The sequence below is a fragment of the Callospermophilus lateralis genome, chromosome 4 (assembly GCF_048772815.1).
Source record: "Callospermophilus lateralis isolate mCalLat2 chromosome 4, mCalLat2.hap1, whole genome shotgun sequence".
Taxonomy (NCBI): domain Eukaryota; kingdom Metazoa; phylum Chordata; class Mammalia; order Rodentia; family Sciuridae; genus Callospermophilus; species Callospermophilus lateralis.
The window spans coordinates 92,639,342-92,653,114 of NC_135308.1; the positions used below are offsets into that span (position 1 = coordinate 92,639,342).

General features: G+C 34.8%; 1 protein-coding gene across 2 annotated transcripts in view; it reads left to right on the plus strand.

The window, feature by feature from the left end:
- Nucleotides 1–13,773, plus strand: part of Rassf8 (Ras association domain family member 8) — a 133,587-nt gene that overhangs the window by 101,337 nt on the left and 18,477 nt on the right. Inside the window, exon 3 of one of the 2 annotated variants that reach the window (XM_076854223.1) lies at nucleotides 9,622–9,812. In XM_076854223.1, the coding sequence (XP_076710338.1) occupies nucleotides 9,710–9,812 (103 nt within the window). In that variant the 5' untranslated portion in view covers nucleotides 9,622–9,709. The remainder of the gene's footprint in view (nucleotides 1–9,621; nucleotides 9,813–13,773) is intronic. The other variant, XM_076854224.1, reaches the window with a different exon arrangement.

Sequence of the window (13,773 nt, forward strand, 5' to 3'; positions counted from 1 at the left end):
GCATTGAGGGTCTGGGTTGAAAAATCTGCTGAGATATAACTTGGTCTCCCCCTATATGTGATCTGATTCCTCTCTCTTGTGGCTTTTAATATTCTCTCCTTATTCTTTATGCTAGGCATTTTTATTACAATGTGCTTTGGTGTAGATCTGTTGTAATTTTGTACATTTGGTGTCCTGTAAACCTCTTGTATTTGGTTTTCCAATTCGTTCCTCGTACTTGGGAAATTTTCTGATATAATCTCATTGAAGAGATTGTGCATTCTTTTGGTTTGAAACTCTGTGCCTTCCTCTATCCCAATAACTCTTATATTTGGCCTTTTGATGCTGACCCATAATTCTTGTATGTTCTGTTCATGGTTTCTTACAGTTGTCACTGTGTGATCAACTTTATTTTCCAGTTTGTATACTTTATCTTCATTATCTGACATTCTTTCTTCTAAGGGATCTAGTCTGTTGGTTGTGCTTTCTATTGAGTTTTTAATTTTATTTATTGTATCCTTCATTTTGAGGATTTCTGACTTTTTTTTTTCAGAGTCTCTATCTCACTCTTGAAGTAATCTTTTGCTACCTGTATTTGCTCTCTTATCTCTTTGTTGAAATGATCAATTTTTGCCAGTATTTGCTCATTTAGGTCATTCTTTAATTCACAGATCATTTTAATTATGAACCTTCTGAACTCCCTCTCTGACATTTCATCAACTTTGCTGTCCATGGGTTCTGTTATTATAGTGTCCTGGTTTGGGGGGGCACTTTCCTCCCTTGTTTTTTCATGATGTCTATGTGCCTTCCTTTTTTGCAGTGTGGATCTGAGATATTACAGTTTCTTCCTTATATTCTTGTAGTACCCATGCAGATTGTGTGTACCTTACCTTGATGTTGGGCTTCCAGACCCTGCTGGTGTCCCTAAGTGTTTGCTACTGCATCTAAGGTTGGTGGCAGCAGTGGCAGCGATAACTCGAAATAATAGTTAAGGTGCCCCAAGATGGAAGTAACGTCTTACAGAGATGGGGCTGCAAGAGTGGGCTTCACACTCCCTTTGGGATGCCTGCTCTGAGATGCAGCTGCTTGTAGGCCCTGTCTGTTGTCAAAAAGTTAGGGGCTACTTTGTGGGGAAGGCTATGGTGATGACTGCAGTGCTAATACAACTAGTAAAAGCAAAGTTACTAGTTGTATTCATTTAAAAAGTTTATTTTAAGGGGAAAAGATACTTGTTAATAAAAGGATCAGTTAAGTTTATCTGGACTCATAACATGTCTCAAACTAAAAGTGATTGAAATTTCTAAAGATGGATTATCATTGTTAATGTCCATTTAAAAATCTTTGAGGTCTTCTTTAGGGACATGATATAATAACCTAAAATGTCTTTATTTTCAACTACTTTTGTTAATGTTTTCAGAATTTTTCTTCAATGTTCATTTTCCTTTCTAGACTTTTCATTTCCATACTCCAAAATAGCTTTTGAATTCATACTATGTGCCAAACTCTGCACTAGGTACATTTTTAAGACATTACCTCGTTCCATTTCTCACAAGTGCCATAAGGAAAGTCATGCATCCTGATTTAAATCCCACAGTAAGTAGAGCCTAGGATTTGAACCTCCAAACATGCTGTTTCCGCTGCTCAGCACTGCCTTGAAATAAAATGGTTTTATTCTACAACATAGTTTCTAAATCTCTTAGAAGTTTTACTTTTGAATTTAAGAAAGGAGTTAAAATAATGACATGTTCAAACATACTTTATTTGAGACTATGTAGAAATAAAGCTGAATATAATTTTAAAAAACTAGAAGAATTGTTTGTTGATCCTGAAAACAAATCACCATCAGATGATGACATGTGTGTGTCATAGATTCCTTTGAATTGAAATTGCAGTTTTTTATCATGGTTTACTTGGTTATGCCTCTTTTCTTTCTCCTAGAATGGCAAGTTTTTACATACATTCTGAAAATTATTTGTTGATAGAAATAAATCTCCAGGAAATTATAAGTGAGATTTCTTAGGGTAGTTTAAGAGTCTAAAAAGAGCTGTTCGGGTACGTGAGTCCTTGTGGAGAAGCATGGCCTTGTTTATTCTTAAATTTCTTTATTCATCTAAATTTTGAATGTGATTTGTTAACCTTGGAAAAAGTTATTTTTAGCTCTATAAAACTTATCACATTTTTAAAATAAGATTATTGACATCTAACTCAATGGGTTGTATTGTTGAGGTTAGCTCAGTACACAATGCCTAGCATATGGAAAGTACTCATGCCAAATATGGCAGTTGCCATTATTGCAGATCATTCATATTTTGATTATTTATATTTTGGCATTGTTAAGTATTTGAATGCTGTCACCTAAGGAGGATGAATAATTAAGAAAGGAACATGGATTTATTTTATTTAATAATTAGTAATCACAGATTGGTTAGAATTGAGATTTTTAAAAACATACCATCGAAGAAGAAATCCTATGATTTAGACAAATCTCTAAAAGAAAATATCAATACGTCTTTAGGAAAAATGGGTTACTGGTGGCAATGAAAACTTTTCACATAGGGAAAGAGAAAAGCTAGATTATTAATAATTTTTCCTCTGTTTTATATTGTCCCTACAAGTAATACTTAAATAGGATATCCATCGTCCTTCTGGGTTCTTCAACATGCACTGAGGGACTGGCACATGTTTCTTATTTTCAAAAGATGGTAGTTTGTGTCTATCCTATAGTTCAGCAGCGTATTTTATAAGCATTATCTCCCTTTTCTTCACATAGCACTCCCACACCAAATCACTGAATAAATTTATCAGTTTGGCTGGCTTCTTTGCTGTGGCGTATCAGAATCTTTGTCTTGCTGTGCTTTATCTTCCTAAGTATTAAAATCGACCATAAGCTATTTGTGTATTGGCATCTATTTTCCAGGAAGTAATGGCATTTGTTCAACAGATTTATTGTTGCCATTACAAGGAAATTATACTTTTTAAAAATATACAGTCATGCTGGGCTTTGTGGTGCATGTGTGTAATCCCAGCAACCCAGGAGGCTGAGCAGGAGAATTACAAATTCAAGGCCTCAGCTTCAGCAATTTAGCAAGGCCTTAAGCAACTTAGTGAGACCCCATCTCAAAATTTAAAAAAAACTTTTAAAGGCTCCCCCCCCATTCTCTCTCTCTCTCTCTTGCTCGCTCTCTCTATATATAATATATAATATTATTATATAGTTAAATGTAATTTATATGTGTGTGTGTGTGTGTGTGTGTGTATTTAATCCGAACACTCAAATAGAACTATTTTTCCTAAAGAGAATACATAGTTTCCTGTGAACCTCTGGTCACAACATTTTTTAAAATTAATCAACACATACCCTTGTTTAGGTGTTTTCTGTTTAAAGATGGCTTATTTAACATATTTTATTGATTTATTAACATTGAACTCCCAGCTGACAGCATTATAACTCATGTATTAACAAAGCTTATCTAACATGCACTTTTCTTCATCACGTTATAGCTTCCTTGCCTCATGAACACTAGATAGCATTCCAGCATTATACATGGTGGCCACTTTAAACTGTAAAGTCACCAAAACGTGCACACGCACGCACATCCACACACACACACGCACACAAATATGGCACTAAGTCTATTGAGAAAAGGACACTGACTGACAATATAAGAGTAGAAAACCAAAAAGGCAGAATGGCTTCTGATTCAGCCTCAGCTGGGAATGTGTCAGGTAGCTCAGATTTTTCACTACTCTGCATATCCTTGAGTAACCATGAAAGCACCAGTATTGACTTCTATGGTTACAAATAAGTTTTAGCAAGTAGACAAATTCACAAATGTAGAATCTGGGAATAAGGAGGGTTGCTTAATTAAAGCATTGATCTTGTGGGAAAATGTCTCCACAAATGTAGATGCTTAATTCAGGTGGGCTTTTATAATGACACATGGTTCTTAGCTAAAGAACTTTTGTTTCCCAGTGGCATGTTTTTGAATAAAAAATTATTAAAATAATCATGATTTGACTATAGAAATCTCATGATGAAAACCATAAGTGCACTATATTAATACCCTTGCAGTAGAACCTTACTTTAACTCTGTCACTTTCCATTTAACTACATCATTTTTCCATGAACAAATTTATTCCAAATTCTAACTGGAATGCCAAAGTCCTTTGCGGCCCAGGTTCTAAGTTTCAGTGATGCCTGCTCTACCACATGCTCCTACAATATAGAACTTCATTTTCCCCTCTAGTCGAGTTCTAAAGCAAGGTATAGAGCTATAGAACTTGAGGGGGTTGAAGAAAAGAGCAATTGGACTTGATAGGGTTGAAAAGATCCAGGCTATAGCTCTGAGAGAGGAGCATTATAGGCTTTTACTGGAAAGATGGAGAGACAGGTTCTTCAGATGACTCATAAAACAACTGTGATTTTTAGGGAAGTTAGAGATGATTATCAGTAAAACTTAAACCCCCAACAGAAATTGTATTCTCCTAAAAATAGTGGCTCTCCTAGAAATAAAAGCTGGGGCAGGCCAGTCCATTGACCTGAACCCAGTAAAACTTTTCCTACCCTCCAAGTATAAAAGATAAAATTCAAAAACAGATGTTGGTCTTCCTGGTGTGATGTGCCATGGTAGAAAGTCTGTTCAAAAACTTGAATACCCTGCAAGTTTATATTACTAAACAGTTTTCTTTATGCTCAGTGTTTTCCCACAAGATTACTTACTCTGAAAATATGTAACAGATGTGCATGACACTTACGTTTGTTTATATTCACTCAATGATTGAAAGTTCAAAGTGAAACAGAAATTCAGATAAGAAAATATGTGTAGTATGCTAAGGTCTAAATAAGAATGTAGAACTTAGATGAGGTATCTAGAGTAGTCAAATTTGAAGAAATAGGAAATAGAATAGGAATTGGAATAGGTTTGGAATAGGAGGTAGTTGGCAGTTGCTATTCACTGGGTATAAAGTTTCAATCGTACAAGATGAGTGAATTCTAGAGATCTTCTGTACAGCATTGGGCTTCAGTTATCAGTGCTGTATTGTGTGCTCAGAAATGTGCTAAGTTTTTTACTAATTTTTTATTATTTATTTTTTAAATTTTTAAAATTTGTTATGTATGACAATAGAATGCATTAAAATTCATATTACACACATAGAGCACAATTTTTCATATTTCTGTTTATACTCAAAGTAGAGTGTGTTTATACATGTACTTAGGGTAATGATGACCATCGCATTCCACCGTCTTTCCTACCCCTAAGTCCCTTCCCTTCCCCTCCCCTCCCCTTTTCCCCTTTGCCCTATCTAGAGTTCATTTAATCGTCCCATTCCCTCCCCCACAGCATATTATGAATAAGCTTCCTTAAATCAGAGAAATCATTTGACATTTGGTTTATTGGGATTAGCTAATTTCACTTAACATTATATTTTCCAGCTCCATCCTGCAAAAGCCATGATTTTATTCTCTTTGAATGCTGAATAATATTCCATTGTGTATATATACCACATTTTCTTTATCCATTCTTCTACTGAAGGGCATCTAGGTTGGTTCCACAGTTTAGCTATTGTGAATTGTGCTGCAATAAACACTGATATAGCTGTGTCCCTGTAGTATGCTGTTTTTAAGTCCTTTGGGTATAGACCAAGGAGAGGGATAGCTGGATCAAATGGTGGTTCCATTCCCGGTTTTCCAAGGATTCACCATACTGCTTTCCACATTGGCTGCACCAATTTGCAGTCCCACCAGCAATGTATGAGTGTGCTGTTCTCCCTATAGCCTCACCATCACTTGTTGTTTGTATTCTTAATAGCTGCCATTCTGACTGGAGTGAGATGAAATCTTAAGAGTAGTTTTGATTTGCATTTCTCTAATTGCTAGAAGTGTTGAACATTTTTTCATATATTTGTTGATTGCATATCTTCTTCTGAGAAGTGTCTGTTCAGTTCCTTGGCCCATTTATGGATTGGATTATTTGGGGTTTTTTGTGTTTAATTTTTTGAGTTCTTTGTATGTTCTAGAGATTATTACTCTATCTGATGTACATGTGGTAAGAATTTGTTCCAAATTAGTACACTCTCTATTCACCTCACTGATTATTTCTTTTGCTGAGAAGAAGTTTTTTAGTTCAAATCCATCCCATTTATTGATTCTTGATATTAATTCTTATGCTATAGGAGTCTTATTGGAATTTGGGGCCTAATCCAACATGATGGAGATTTCGGTCTACTTTTTATTCTAATAGACGAAGTGTCTAATTTAATTCCTAGGTCCTTGATCCACTTTGAGTTGGGTTTTGTGCATGGTGAGAGATAGAGGTTTAATTTCATTTTGTTGCAAATGGATTTCCAATTTTCTCAGCCCCACTTGTTGAAGAGGCTCTCTTCCCTCCCATGTATGTTTTTGGCACCTTTGTCAAATATAACTGTAATTATGTGGATTAGTCTCTGTAACCTGTATTCTGTACCATTGGTGTACAAGTCTATTTTGGTGCCAGTACCATGCCATTTTTGTTACTATTGCTTTGTAATGTAGTTTAAGGTCGGGTATAGTGATGCCATCTGCTTCACTCTTCTTGCTAAGGATTGCTTTAACTATTCTGGGTCTCTTATTCTTCCAGACGAATTTTATGACTGCTTTTTCTGTTTCAATGAGGAATTTCATTGAGATTCTGACTGGAATTACATTAAATCTGTATAGTGCTTTTGGTAGTATGGTCATTTTGACAATATTAATTCTGCCTATCCAAGAACAAGGGACATCTTTTCGTCTTCTAAGGTCTTCTTTAATTTCTTTCTTTAGTGTACTGTAGTTTTTGTTGTAAAGGTCTTTCACCTCTTTTGTTAGGTTGATTCCCAAGTATTTTTTTTTTTTTGAGGCTATTGTAAATTGGGTAGTTTCCCTCATTTCCCTTTCAGAAGATTTGTCACAGATATACAGAAATGCATTTGATTTATGGGTATTGATTTTGTATCCTGCTTAGCTGAATTCCTTTACTAGTTCCAAAAGTTTTGTGGCAGAATTTTTGGGTCTTCTAGGTATAGAATCATATCATCAGCAAATAGGGCTAATTTAAGTTCTTCTTTTCCTATGTGTATACCTTTAATTTATCTCGTCTGTCTAATTGCTCTGGCTAATGTTTCAAGAACTATGTTAATAGAAATGGTGAAAGAGGGCATCCCTGTCTTATTCCAGTTTTTAGAGGGAATGCATTCAATTTTTCTCCATTTGGAATGATGTTGGCCTGGGGCTTAGCATAGATAGCTTTTACAGTGTTGAGATATATTCCTGTTATCCCTAGTTTTTCTAGTGTTTTGAGCATGAATGAGTGCTGTATTTTGTTGAATGCTTTTTCTGCTTCTATTGAGGAGATCATATGGTTCTCATCTTTTAAGTCTGTTGATGTGATGCATTACATTTATTGATTTCCATATGTTGAACCAACCTTACATCCCTTGAACCCCACTTGATCGTGGTACACTATCTTTTTGATATGTTTTTGTATGTTTTTTAATATTTAAAAAAAATAAATCCCAGAGGTTTCTTTTGAATAAAAGGTTTCTTTGGAGGGAGGGGGCTGTCTTGGTAGTTTTTTCAAGTTCAAGATTTTTTAATGAAAAAAAGGATGAGATATTAAGCATACTTTAATTCAACATTTTTTAATGAAATAAAGCCATATATTAATGTTTGATCACTTTTTGATGCCTGCATCTTTTTCCAAGAAAGAATAATTTTTGCATGTTCTATTTTTAGTGTAGTGAGAACTTAGTAAGGCAGAGCCTTCAGGATCAAAACTGCCCTATTCCTTTCCCTATGTGTCCTCCAGGTGAGTGGAAGACAGTTGTGTGTGCAGCTCCTTCTTGAAGCTTAGAGTGCTCACAGCCTGTTGGAGGTTCAGAGAAGTCTCACTGTAAAGAAACTTTTAACATTGTTTATGGAATTTCTTATATTTCTTTGACTTTGGAACCCTTTTTCTCAGGACCGTTAACATCTCAGAGGATCTCATAACAAGGAACCCAGTTATGGGAATCAGCTGTTCATTGGAAAGAAGACCCTTCTCTAAATAATGTAGGGATTTCTGAACAGTAGAATATAGAGGGAAGGGAACTGGGCATGGGAGGAAGGAAGGGGAAGGAGAGATACTGGGGACTGAAGTAAAACAAATTATATTCATGCTCTTATAATTTTGTCATAGTATATTCTGTTGTCATTGGTTTTATATCTAAAACCAATAAAAGCAAATATAGGGGTTTCTGAAACTTCTTTGGCACCTCATTATAGGCAGAGACCTGAAGCAGCATCCTAGGAAGTTACTGTTCAATCCGTCCTTTCTTGTTTTCATGATGACAGAGTATTTTTGCACCATCTCTGGAAGAAGTAATATAGTTTATCTTCCTTCAGATAGCCTGTGTTCTAACTTACCACTAGGTGACTAGATGGCCCATAACTGTCTTAGGTCCCTTAAGAAAATGTAAAGGGCAAAGCTACTGTTCATAGTAAATTCTATTTTATAGGAAAAGTTTTCAGTATCTTTTAGTAAGCTTTTTTAAAAGTCATTAATTGTGAAACATCAGTGCCATTATAAACCTTAAAACTAATCCAAATGTTCTCTTAATTAAATCTATGTTTATTACATCTCATAAAAACTTTAATGCTCTTTTCTAAAACAACAAAGAAATATGAAGATCAAAAACAATGGATAAACAAAGTAAATAAATCCTAGATTGATAAAAAAGATTTGACACAGGAAAAGTTGAGATTTTAAAAACTCACAAGAAAAGAACTGTGCATAAATTCTTTTCAGCAGATTAAAACCTTTCAAATCAGTACCAGTAGAAGAAATCAAGGTATTTGGTTTAATGAAATGAGAAATGTTTCACATATAATTCAGCCAAATAAAAAATTGAGCACTGGTTTAGCACAGCAAATACAACAAATGATGATGGTTTATGTTTGTATCAGTCTTCTAATTCAGCAAAATTAGCAAGCCCAGCTAAATAAGAAAAGAATAAGATGTTCACATATGGGGTCAGCTACCCAAGGAATTTGTTTTCCAAAAAAAAATGAGATTTTTTTTTTTTTTTAACACACCTGTCTTCATGCATGCTTGGTGGGAGCATTCAGTGGTAAAGCATTTCCCCAGTCTTGTGGGGAGGTCAGGGACACACTCAACACAGGAGTGCAACTTGGAGTTAGCAGGACTCCTTGACAGATGTTTCTAACAAGTGTTATACTCAGTGCTGGCAAGCCTGTGAGATTGGTTTATGATTCCAGGAATGACAAGACTTTTTTTTCTTTCTTTTAACTCAGAACCCATCCTAATGAAAGTGGTGAAAAGGGATAGAAAAAGAATATATACATTGAACAGTAGGGCTTGATCAAGTAAATAAGAATATTTAGCCCAAAGACACATAAATAAAATCATTGTTAGGAAAGTAGTAATAATATGAAGCAGTGTCATGCTAGGTTGCTGTAATTGCATTTGTACTGCCGACTTTAGTTCTGTAAAATAAGTACAAATGGACTTTTATAGGAGCAGGATTCTGGTATATTAAAATTTGTTTCATATAATTTTTATATTATATAAGAAATGCTAACATTTACCTTATTAAAAATGATATTTTCCTCTTTTTATCTGACTACAGTCTCTGCCTTCTCTGTGTTCTTGAAGCCAGACATGACCTGACACTCTGATGACTACTGTCAGGGCCTTGGGTGATTAGCCAGTGCACCATGGAACTGAAAGTATGGGTGGATGGAGTTCAGAGGATTGTTTGTGGTGTCACCGAAGTCACAACTTGCCAGGAGGTTGTAATAGCCTTAGCTCAAGCTATAGGTAAGTAAACTCTTGGACGTCTAGGATAAACGTCCTTTACACTTTTTTGGGGGGGCTGTATATGTGTGTGGTTTCAATATATGTCTCTAGTGAGTTTTGTTCATTTAGTTCTATAATAAATCTCACAGACACACTTTTACTTACTGTTCTTTGCCTGTGTTTGAGTGAATCTGTAATGATGCTGTTCTTGGAATTACCCCCCACCCATATCACTCAACTTCTTCCCTGGTGTCATCCTAAACAGTGATTTCTGAAACTGAAGATGTTTTCTTAAGCAAAACATAGATTCCTAGTTCACAGAATCCCTCATAAGGAAAAATTCTATTATCCATTTCTGAATACTTTTAGAAAAGCAAATACAACAAATGAAATAACAGCATTCCTTTTTAGGAAAATAATGTGCACTCTTTAAATCTTATGCAGTGAAGATGAATTTGTCAAGATGTTTTTATCTTATCCTCCTATCTCAAGTTTCTTCCAATTTATTTTAAACTTTTTCTTGTCATAATTTGTGCAAATTTATTTGTTATCTTAAATCATTTTGGAATATGATGAAGATATAAATTCCTGCCTCAGTAAAAGTAGTATTGTGGATTATAGTTTCTATTTACATCTTAAATCTGTTATTCAGCAAACAAATATTAAGGGGAAACTGTGTGTCCAACATCATGCTAGGTGCTCTAGCCTTCTTATCAAAAGTTTATTTTTTGTTTTGCTAGTTTATATTAGAAGCATGTCCAGTTAGATCAAGGTTGAAATCAGCCAGTGTTGCCAGGAAATCTGAGCATCTGATGGAGATGCTTGACTTTGCCTCCTGCGTTATGGCAGATGCTTTGTTAGAGGTTGTAGTGCCCTACCAAGATAGAGACTTCCTGACATTTTTTATTTTTCCTTAAATGCAGTAGCATTCTAATATATTAAAGGAATGCTAGGCTTTCACATCCAGTGAAATTCCCTAGTATGAAATTAATGTAATATTTGTAGACTTAAATTTAACTATTGAAGAGGAGAAGACTAAGATGTTTAATTTTATTTCATATTCTTTTATACCAACTTATTTAGTTATTCCCCCCCCCCTTTTTTTTTTTCTTAATGAAGACTAGGATTGCCATTGTTCATGTAACTTTCTCTGTTATGTTTGGGAATCAAAACATGGACAATACTTTAAAAAACGTTTTTGTAGAAATCAAGTAGTTGAGTGGTGTTGCAGGCCACATTTATCTGTGTGGTAGCCATATTTTCTGCACAGAATTTCAAGGGCAAAATGCCTATAGGTACTAGATATGAGTTTGTCCTTTGGAACTGAAGTATGTTCTTACTTGTGGAACATGGTAAAAAGTTTTAACTGAATCTTTTGCTGCCTCAATAACTCAGTACAAGACCTGTTTTGAAAAGTCAGCTACCTGAATACAGGTGTTTTATGATATTCCTCCAAATTTGGCCACCTATTTCTTTTTTTGTATTATAACTACTTCATTGAATGCAGAATTCAGAGAAGGACTCAACTGGCAACTAACCAACAGCTGTTAGTCCTTGTTTCTGTTGTTGTGCCAGATTTTCTCAGCACCAATTTGCTTCTGACATATATTTGAATATCTGTCTTATAATGAAAGATTTTTATATTCAGAGTTTAAATACCAAGTGAAAATTTTGTAATTCTTTTTTCTTATCTCTACTTTAAGAAACAATAGGGGATTTATTAATTAGAGAAAATTGCTTCTATAACAAACAACCCCAAAATTTCCATGGCTCAAAATAGTAGTTTTTACTGAAGGAACTTGAGACTAGTTGCTTTTGTTTGCATGTACATATATACCCTGTTTAGGCAACTATATACAGTTAGCCCTCCATATCCACAAGTTCTACATCCATGGATTCAACTAACCTTGAACCAAAAGTACAGTAGTTATGCCTAGTACCAAACATGTACATGCTTTTTTTTTTCCCCTTGTCATTATTCTCTATACAATACAGTATATTAACATGGCATTTACATTGAATTAATTATTATAAGTAATCTGGAGGTGATTTGTAGTATGTAGGACAATGTCATAGTTTATATGCAAATACATGCTATTTTTTGTAAGGGATTTAAACATCCACAGATTTTGGTATCTGCAGGGTCCTGGAACAATCCCCCATAAATACTAACAGATGACTGTGTGTGTGTGTGCAAGCATGTGCACGTGAGATAAAGAGAGAGACCTTAGAAGTCATTTTCTCCAAGTAGTTAAAATTATTCTTTTAAGAAACCACAGAGCTGGGGATATGGCTCAAGCGGTAGCACGCTCGCCTGGCATGTGTGCGGCCCGGGTTTGATCCTCAGCACCACATACAAACAAAGATGTTGTGTCCGCCGATAACTAAAAAATGAATATTAAAATTCTATAAAAAAAGAAACCACAGAAACTATCAAAATTATTTACTATGAAAATATGTACATAAGTCAGCAATCTGAGAATACATATGACAGCTAATATCTTTTGTCTTAGTGCTTCTAATCAATCAAGTCTAATTAGCAAAGAGCCAAAACAGAACCTAATTTTATTTTTTTTAAATTCTGAATGTATCTAATACTCTAGAAATAAATCCTTTCTACCCTAATCTTTCACTACTTTGGCAGATTACAGGTAGGTGATGGATGTAAGACAATTTTCAAATTATGACAGACAGAATAGTTAAAAGTAAAACTGTGATTAAAATACTCTTTGCATGAAGTGGTTAAGCTACCTATGCATCCAGAGTGTACCCTGTGTTCAGTCATTGTAATCCTAGGCTTTCTGAAACATTCCCAATTTAAATATTCTATTTTGTTTCCCTGGTAAACTGTCCTAGAAGTACCATTATTCCAGAGCTCAAACTGCCTCTCAGATGTGTAAGTGAACAGAAAGCCTTTGACAGATCATCTGTATCAAGTTATAGTAGGGAAAGTGCATTTGCTTTTATGGTATCCCAAACCAAAAATAAGAAAAGTATGTTTTTTCTGCCCTCAGGTAACTTAAAGCTTAATATGGGAGCCGGGAGTATGGCTCAGTGGTAGTGTGCTTGCCTTGCATGCATGGGTCACTGGGTTCAATCCTTAGCACCACATAAATAAATAAAATAAAGGTATTGTGTCCTACAACTAAAAAAAGAAAAAGTTTAACGTAGAAATAAATTCCAGCTAAAATTAGGGGAGGAAAAAATAAAGGAACTGAAGGAAAAGGTTTCTGATCCACAAAATTTTGATACCTGATGTCATTTAAAGTATCAGTGATTCAGAATCTTTCTGTTCCCACTTATTGTGATCTATTCCCTGTATCTTCTTCAAATGGGACCAGAGCAAGATTTGAATAGAAGTAACTGATTTGGAGCTGGGACTAAAATGATGTGGTGGACTCTGCTCAAAAAAACCCTTTCATAATCAGTTTTCAAACACATTTTATACTAAACTCTGGTTTTAGTATTTAAGACTTACTTTTCTTTTCTGAAAATTATTCTAAAGTATAGAGGATCTTGCTTTCTTGTCTTTCTTATATAATTCCTTTGCCTAAAATAAGTACTCAGTTAAACTTATTTTCTAGGACAGTCCTGTTCAGTAAAACTTTCAGCAAGGATAAAAATGTTCTATACCTGTGCTTTCCAATATGATAGTCCCTAGTCACATTCAACTATTGAATACTTGAAGTGTGGCTAGTGTGACTGAGAAAATGAATTTTTAATTTTAACTAAATCTAAGTAAGGCTAGTAGTAGACAACACTCTTGTAGGAGATAGTGTATTCTAGAGGATAACTGATTGGTATCTTGGACTTAGCATGTCAAAACCCAAGCTCTGTGTCCCAGGTACTGCCCATCTCCAAGTTTCTTCCTTCTACCCATCTCTGCAAATGAGAACTCTTCTTTTAGTTGATAGAATCCAAAACCTTTGGGTTGTCTTTTCTTCCTTTCTTGCTTTACTACCTTAAAACTAACCTATCAACA